The sequence below is a fragment of the Vicia villosa genome, unplaced genomic scaffold, assembly GCF_029867415.1.
Source record: "Vicia villosa cultivar HV-30 ecotype Madison, WI unplaced genomic scaffold, Vvil1.0 ctg.002386F_1_1, whole genome shotgun sequence".
Lineage (NCBI taxonomy): Eukaryota > Viridiplantae > Streptophyta > Magnoliopsida > Fabales > Fabaceae > Vicia > Vicia villosa.
In genome coordinates this window covers 296364-304688 of record NW_026705914.1, presented here as the reverse complement: position 1 = coordinate 304688, position 8325 = coordinate 296364, and the positions used below count along the sequence as shown (strand labels likewise).

At 35.6% G+C, this 8325-nt stretch overlaps 2 protein-coding genes across 2 annotated transcripts; both read left to right on the top strand.

Annotated features, from left to right (window-relative positions):
* Nucleotides 1-993: 993 nt before the first annotated feature.
* LOC131638703 (ribulose bisphosphate carboxylase/oxygenase activase, chloroplastic-like) lies at nucleotides 994-4196 on the top strand. Its single transcript, XM_058909265.1, has 7 exons — nucleotides 994-1150; nucleotides 2175-2500; nucleotides 2589-2694; nucleotides 2790-2875; nucleotides 2990-3462; nucleotides 3566-3866; nucleotides 3950-4196. Exons 1-6 carry the CDS (start codon nucleotides 1112-1114, stop codon nucleotides 3844-3846), a joined length of 1311 nt encoding a protein of 436 aa, XP_058765248.1. The 5' UTR covers nucleotides 994-1111; the 3' UTR covers nucleotides 3847-3866; nucleotides 3950-4196.
* A 145-nt stretch (nucleotides 4197-4341) lies between these two features.
* Nucleotides 4342-7297, top strand: LOC131638702 (L-type lectin-domain containing receptor kinase S.4-like). Its single transcript, XM_058909263.1, has one exon. The coding sequence runs from the start codon at nucleotides 4838-4840 to the stop codon at nucleotides 6896-6898; it is 2061 nt and encodes a 686-aa protein (XP_058765246.1). The 5' UTR covers nucleotides 4342-4837; the 3' UTR covers nucleotides 6899-7297.
* Nucleotides 7298-8325: the final 1028 nt, after the last annotated feature.

Here is an 8325-nt window from a genome sequence, read left to right as displayed (position 1 = left end):
ATACGGAAGTGTATGTCTGGATTATGCGTCTCCGGACTAAATTATGTTAAAAATGAAGGTGTCTCATTTAGGAATGGTTAGAGTACATATATGGTGAATATGGAAATGCATCTTCAGACAATATTATGTCAAAAATGTTGGTGTCTCGGTTATGAATGGCTGGGTGCATACAAGATTTACAAAAATGTTCGAACTAATTTCTGATAAAAATAAAGATGTGACTCATTTACGCATAGATCTAGTGTAAATGAATCCATTCAAAAATATATTTTAAAATTAGTAAGAGCATTTTTCATATTTTCATGGGATGATTCTCCACTGGAAAAAACAATTTTTTTTGTTCACTGACTTCTATTTGTTGAAACCTTAATTCGGGTGCTAACCACTTTCACTAACCACTTAACTATTATTTAAGGGTAAGCAATTGCTCTTGTATTTATGAAGCATAGCACTAAAGAAACTCGCAAAGTACCTAGAGCCACATCAAAAATGCAATTGAGACAATGAGACATAGATTGATGGGGTCCAATCCCTTTAAAATTATGAAATTATCTCGAACTTCCAATTAATTTCCTATTTCCATAATTCTTTTCAATTACTATACAACTCCAATTTTTCTCCATCTGAAAACACTCTAAACAATTTAATCAAAATCAAAATAGATAACTTGAAAATTGCAACATTATTATTGGCCACTGACCAAACAAGAAGAAACTGATGTTTTATCTTTTAGTGTAAAATGACAATAACCAATGCTTGATTTTTTCTTTAATAAGATGAGATGAGATGAGATGAGTCCTATCCAAGTCTTGTGTGGTGGTAACAAACTCTCCTTAATACATGTGGAGCTGGAAAAACCTTCAATTCCAACCTCAAGGTCTAAGCTTAAGAGTGACTGAGAAATCCAAGCAATCTATGGTTGCCACGTGGCAGCTTAGTAATCTTCATTGTGTGGACATTATGGTTTCTGTGACCAATCCTGTTGTTACACCCTATCAATTAATCAGCTATTATAAGTGCCTCAATTTGATCACAAAACTGCATAGAATAATTTGCTTCAACTTCAACTACCTTCCTCTTTTGTGTGGCACACCTATCAAAGCACTTATCCATGGCTGCTTCAGTCTCCACTGTTGGAGCTGTCAAAACTGTATGTATAAATTATAATTCTTTTTCTTCTATTACTATTTCTGTATTATACATTACTGCAATTGTATAGTAATTGCTAATTGTGTTTTCAGTTGGATTTTTGTGATGTTTGGCTGATATATAGTGGTACTTAATAGTTGATATGCATGTTTATAATATAGCACAGAATTTATAAATACCATATTAGAAGGGTGATTAGTTTGTCCTACACTTCTATTTTGACATAATTTGATGCATGATATAACTTATTTGGGCCTGTTTGAATTGGCTTAGTTAAGCATATTTAGTAGTATAAATACTTTTGAGACTGTTTGTGATAGCTTATAGATGTTTATGACATATCTGTTGTAACTGTTTTTTCAACTTATTTTTATAAACTTTACAAGCTACTTTATGAAAATTACTTATATCTTATATAAAAATAGTTTGATTTTTTTACTTTGTTATGTAAATAGTTTATACATAAACACTTGTATGATAATCACTTATGGTATGTACTTTAAATAAATTATTTATCCAATCAGTTTTGACTATAGTATAGAGTGCCGTCTGCACGGGGTTTAAAATTTATCACGGTTAGAATATAGTTAAATATGCTTTCATAAAATAGTTGTTACAATTAAACCGTAGTTAAAAAAGACCTTAATTGTTTTGTCATGGTTGAACCATAAACAGTGCATTCAAAAACTTAAGATGACTCTGATAGTAAGAAGGACTTGATCTACTGGATCATCACAGAATTTGCATCTTAAATTTTTTTACACACATTATGTCATGATCCACTAGATTTTTTCACTTAAAATGGACTTGATATCATAACAGAATTTGCATCTTAAATTTTTTTATACACATTATGTCATGATCCACTAGATTTTTTCACTTAAATTGGGGCACATTTTTCCACCTGAATTTTTTCATTATAAAAAGAGTGATTTAGAATAGATAATAAAGTAAAAGAAAGGGGGAGGTTATTGTAATTTGAAAGAACTGAACTCTTAATAATATGAAATACTGTGATGTTGCAGATGAGCTTGAATGGCTCAGTAGTAGCAGGACCTTCAGTTTCCAGTTCATCTTTCTTTGGCACAAGCTTGAAGAAGATTAATTCTAGGCTTCCAAACACTAAAGTTTCCTCTGGAAGTTTCAAAGTTTTTGCTGCTAAAGAGATCGACCCTGAAAAGCAGACAGACGGAGACAGGTGGAGGGGTTTGGCCTATGATATTTCAGATGACCAACAAGACATCACAAGAGGAAAGGGTTTGGTTGATTCAGTTTTCCAAGCTCCACAAAATGCTGGAACTCATTACGCAGTTATGAGTTCTTATGAATATGTTAGCACCGGACTTAAGCAGTGAGTGACTTGTTGCACAATTTTGTGAATTCAAAACCAAATAAAATAGTCTATTGGTCTAAAATTTGTGATGATGAATGTGTTTTAGGTACAACTTTGACAACACTATGAGTGGTTTTTACATTGCTCCTGCTTTTATGGACAAGCTTGTTGTTCATGTCACTAAAAATTTCATGACCTTGCCTAACATCAAGGTATGTAAATTAGACACATGATTTCTCTATAAACTATACTATGACTTTAGCAGAATTGTGATACGTATTCAATGTTTTTGTTTTTGTTTTTATAGGTTCCTCTCATTCTTGGTGTCTGGGGAGGCAAAGGACAGGGAAAATCTTTTCAAGCTGAGCTTGTTTTTGCCAAGATGGGAATCAAGTTAGTTCTTACAACACTAGCCGATTTGATGTGTAACTTATGCACATGTTTTCTTGTAACGCGATTGTTATGCTATCTAACTCGTGCTTGTTTGATGTTGAAATTGTGCTACAGCCCCATCATGATGAGTGCCGGAGAGCTTGAAAGTGGAAATGCAGGAGAGCCAGCAAAACTGATCAGACAGCGATACCGTGAAGCTGCTGACATAATCAAGAAGGGAAAGATGTGCGCTTTGTTCATCAACGATCTTGATGCAGGAGCAGGTCGTATGGGTGGAACAACCCAATACACTGTCAACAACCAGATGGTGAATGCCACACTCATGAACATTGCTGATAACCCCACAAATGTCCAACTCCCTGGTATGTACAACAAGGAAGACAATGCTCGTGTTCCCATCATCGTCACTGGTAACGATTTCTCAACATTGTATGCTCCTCTCATCCGTGATGGACGTATGGAGAAATTCTACTGGGCTCCTACTAGAGAGGACCGTATTGGAGTCTGTACCGGAATATTCCGTCATGACAATATCGAAAATGATGACATTGTCAAGCTTGTTGACACCTTCCCTGGTCAATCCATTGGTAATCTATATATCTGTTTATCTGTCTGTCTGTTTTATATATCGGTGTGTCTGATATTGACAATCATTGTAAACACTATCTCATTCACGTGCTGCTAGTGCAGATTTCTTTGGTGCATTGAGGGCTAGAGTGTATGACGACGAAGTGAGGAAGTGGATTTCTGGGATAGGTGTTGAGGCAATTGGAAAGAGGCTTGTGAACTCAAAGGAAGGACCACCACAATTTGACCAGCCTAAGATGACCCTAGAAAAGCTGTTGGAATATGGTGGCATGCTTGTCCAAGAACAAGAGAATGTGAAGAGAGTCCAATTGGCAGACAAGTATTTGAGTGAGGCTGCTCTTGGTGATGCTAATCAAGATGCTATTACTAGGGGAGCTTTCTAAACAAGAGGCCTTTGTTGGAGGTTTGTATTTTCCCTAATGTTACTCCAATTTGATCAATATTAGAAAAACTTGGTCTAAAAATCTTTTCTTGTTTTCTTTGCAGGTATGACATGTTCCTGTTCTTGATTCAAATGCCTCAAACTTTGATCCAACTACTTGAAGTTGTGGTGGCACGTGCTTGTAACATTCTCATTGTATCATTAGGTGGAAGGAAAAGATTCCAAGTTTGAGATGATTTTATAATATTTTTCTTTTTTGAGTGTCTTTCTCTGTAATTTTGTTATATGTACAATGTTATATTTGTATTTGGCGCCTTTCTCTTTCTACCTATTACATCCTTGATTTCTTTATTTTCTATATGTTATTATTTTATATGTATTATCCTAATTATATAATAAAATTCAAGAGTACTTGAATAAGATGGTAAGAGTCTCTTTCAGATTAACCAGAAGTTTTGGATTAGATCTAGCAATGAGTACGCAACACAACAGTGTTAAAAAAAAATCAAAAGGTCACTGCTCCCTTCAAATATAGAATGTAAAATTTCCACTTCCCTTGACTTTCAATAAAATTTACTCCCAAAAAGTCAAACATATCTATACCAGAATGTTACTTTACTTACAAATTCAGGAATTGATTGTGTCACTTAAAAAAATGCAGACAAGCAAGTGGCAACTTTCTATGCGGAGTTAATGCTGACTCTTGACTCATACTGATTATTTAACCATTCTTGAAACACATATTTAAAGCATGCCAATCAAGGTTCCACTATATAGAAAAACAAGAATAAAGAAAGAATTGCTTGACATCACATACTATCCATATTCAACTGTTAATAGAAAAAAAATAAAGTAATATGTGGAAGCAAGCATGATGCATCCATCATCCAACCCACGTGGTTAATTAAACAAACAAGCAACAAGCTGTAAAGCACACCGCACTCTCTCTGGTTGCTCAAAGGGTCAATATTCTATTGATCTAAACTAACAATATGCTTCAATTTCAAACCATCATCTTCAACTCTGTCATGGCAAAAACACCTCTGTTTCTTCTCTGCATATTGACCCTTCTAGCCTCAAATTCCATACAATCTTATTCTCAGCAAGATGAGTTTTTCTTTGCAGGATTCAGTGAAGCTACCACCAACATAACCTTAAACGGGGGTGCAGTGATTGAACACAAAGGCACACTTCGTTTAACAAACGACACTGAAAGAGTAATAGGCCATGCTTTCTATTCAACCCCAATTAACTTCAAAAACAAATCCAAAGTTTTCTCCTTTTCAACTTCTTTTGCTTTTGCAATAATCCCTCAATATCCAAAACTTGGAGGCCATGGCTTCGCTTTCACCGTTTCTCCTACCAATAAACCCTCCAATGGCTATCCAAGTCAGTACTTAGGCCTTCTCAACCCAAAAGATCTAGGCAACTTTTCAAACCACTTATTCGCAGTTGAATTCGACACAGTACAAGATTTCGAATTCAACGACATCAATGACAACCATGTTGGTATCAACCTGAACAACATGGTATCAAACAAATCAGTCAAAGCATGTTTTTTTACAGATGGGTCAACAAGTAAACAAATTCAAGACCTCAATTTGAAGAGTGGTAGTGTAATTCAAGCATGGATCGATTATGATTCCTCAATGAATCATCTTGAAGTTAGACTCTCTCCATCTTCATCAAAACCCACTTCACCAATTTTATCATACCAAGTAGATCTAACACCAATCTTCAAAGAAACTATGTATGTTGGGTTTTCTTCTTCAACAGGGTTACTATCTAGCTCACACTATATATTAGGTTGGAGCTTCAAAATCAATGGAGAATCCAAAACACTATCATTGAACAATCTTCCTTCACTCTCTTCACAATCGAATCAATCTACTCATACTCGAAAAGCCACAATCTTGGGTCTCTCTATTTCATTTGTGATTCTAATAGTTATAACAATTGGTTTATCTTTATACTTCAAGATGAAAAACGATGATGTTATAAAATCATGGGAACTCGAAGTGGGTCCACATAGATTCCCTTACAAGGAACTGAATCAAGCAACAGGAGGATTCAAAGACAAGAACCTTATCGGGTTCGGAGGTTTCGGTCGGGTTTACAAAGGGGTGTTAGTGTCACCAAATTCCAAAACCGAAATCGCTGTGAAACAAATCTCCCATGAATCAAAACAAGGGTTACAAGAGTTCATCTCGGAGATCGAAACCATAGGTAAACTCCGACATAGGAACCTAGTAGAGTTACTAGGTTGGTGTCGGAAGAGTAATGATTTGATATTGGTCTATGATTTCATGAAAAACGGGAGTTTGGATAAGTACATATTTGAACAACCGAGAGAAGTGTTGAAATGGGAAGAGAGGTTTAGGATCGTAAAGGGTGTGGCTTTGGGGTTGGTTTATCTGCATGAGGAATGTGAACAGACGGTGATTCATAGAGATGTGAAAGCTGGGAATGTGCTTTTGGACAGTGAGATGAATGCGAGGTTGGGTGATTTTGGGTTGGCGAAGCTTTATGATCGTGGTGAGAATCCGAATACGACGAGGGTGGTTGGGACGTTGGGGTATATGGCGCCGGAGTTAACGAGGACGGGGAAGCCGACGAGGAGTTCTGATGTGTTTGCGTTTGGGGCGGTGTTGTTGGAGGTGGTTTGTGGGAGGAGGCCGATTGAGGCGAAAGCGTTGCCGGAGGAGTTGGTTTTGGTGGATTGGGTTTGGGATAGGTGGAGGTTGGGGATGGTGGGGGAGGTTGTGGATGGGAAGATGGGTGGGGTTTATGATGAGGGGGAGGTTTTGTTGGTGGTGAAGGTGGGTTTGATGTGTTCGGATGAGGCGCCGGAGAGGAGGCCGACGATGAGGCAGGTGGTTGGGTATTTAGAGAGGGAGGTGGAGTTGCCGGAGCTTGATGGTTTTGGGGTGAAAAAGAGGGATTTTTTGTATTCGACGTCGTTGGGTTTTGGAAGTGTGAATACTTGGTCGTCGGTCGGTGATGACGTGGACGGTGGGTATGTTTCGTCTTTTACACTTTCCGGTGGCCGGTAGGGGAGGTTGTTGGCTAGCTAAACAGAGCTGACTGCGTCTGTATTTTTCACTTTTTTCTTATTTTATTTTTTATTAACTTTATACGATATATTTTACTCTTCTTTTTTTACAGTTGTTTTTATTTGTTTAAATTATTTAATGTATATTTTACCTCCCTAACATATAGAGTATATTATTATATTATCACAGCTTAAAAAATAGTACCTCATCATATTCTATTTATAAAAGATAATTTTTTAAATAATTTAATTGTCTCTTTTAAATAGAACATAACTATATTATTAATTTACTATTATTTATTTATGTAATGTACATATAGTCATGGTTGCAGTGTAGATATGCTAAGAACAACGTATGGGTCAAAAACACAATTGTGACTAGGGACTATATTTATAATTTTTGAAAATTTCTCTTTACATTCTTTAGCCTCTCCCAAACTTTTGGTGAAAAGTCTAAAATGCTTTTTAAATTTGGAGATACATCTTCAAATGCATAATTTCATAATTGTAATCTATAACAATATAAAGGTAAAATATGGTTTTGGTATAGCCTATTTTTCTTTCAATTATACTCTTTTCAAATTTTTGTTAACTTCAACTTCTCCTTACCAACTCTTATATGGTAGTTTTTTCTTTTTTTCATTATATTTTTTAATTATTTTATAAATAATTAAATAAAAATAAAAAATCAACACATGAAAAATACTGTTTATATTTTTATCCGCTTGCACAACAAAGAAAGCGGATAGACGGACACATGAGTGCTCGTCTGGACGCTAGTATAGGATTAATTTGGAGGTGCATTTGCAAATGTATAGTTTGAAGATATATCTCTGAAATTACCTGATATTGCAAAACAACCAAAAACTAAAAACATGAGTGTGCAATGAATTGAAAACGAAACAAATACAAACACCAACTTGACATTAAATTAAAACACTCAACATTACATAGATATTCATTAAAAATAATTCAACATTACATATTGTTATAATCGGGACGTTGCAACATAATGATTATATCCTCGATGGATTTTTGAATCTTTCCACCCACTTCAATCGGACCCTTTGATTCATAACGGAGAAAAATACTCCACATAAACTTTAAATATGCATTTGTCTTCAGTTCAAAGTTGGTGAAATGTATCTTCCCTTCGCTGTCAAACGAGGGTGACCGATACTCGAGTTTGATAACTCTGGAATTTATTGAAAAGCGCAATAGAGTATTCAGTTTGGATATCATATCTGTGATGGATGTTTCCTCGGTGACCCTAAATGGAAGTAACGGGTTCTCGCCATTGAAATACATAAATGAAAGGTGGGGATATGAACTCATTCTCTAGTTTTTGTGTGTTGTGTAAAAAAAATAGGTTGACAGACACCCTATTTATACAAGTATTGGATCACTTTGGACCTTAGAAACCTTATC

Bases quoted from the DNA above. Each gene is read 5' to 3' on its own strand.
- LOC131638702 (XM_058909263.1), top strand. From the start codon at position 4,838: ATGCTTCAATTTCAAACCATCATCTTCAACTCTGTCATGGCAAAAACA.
- LOC131638703 (XM_058909265.1), top strand. From the start codon at position 1,112: ATGGCTGCTTCAGTCTCCACTGTTGGAGCTGTCAAAACT. The intron at 2,501-2,588 runs GTGAGTGACTTG...AATGTGTTTTAG, and splicing joins GTTAGCACCGGACTTAAGCA to GTACAACTTTGACAACACTA. The intron at 3,463-3,565 runs GTAATCTATATA...CTGCTAGTGCAG, and splicing joins CTTCCCTGGTCAATCCATTG to ATTTCTTTGGTGCATTGAGG.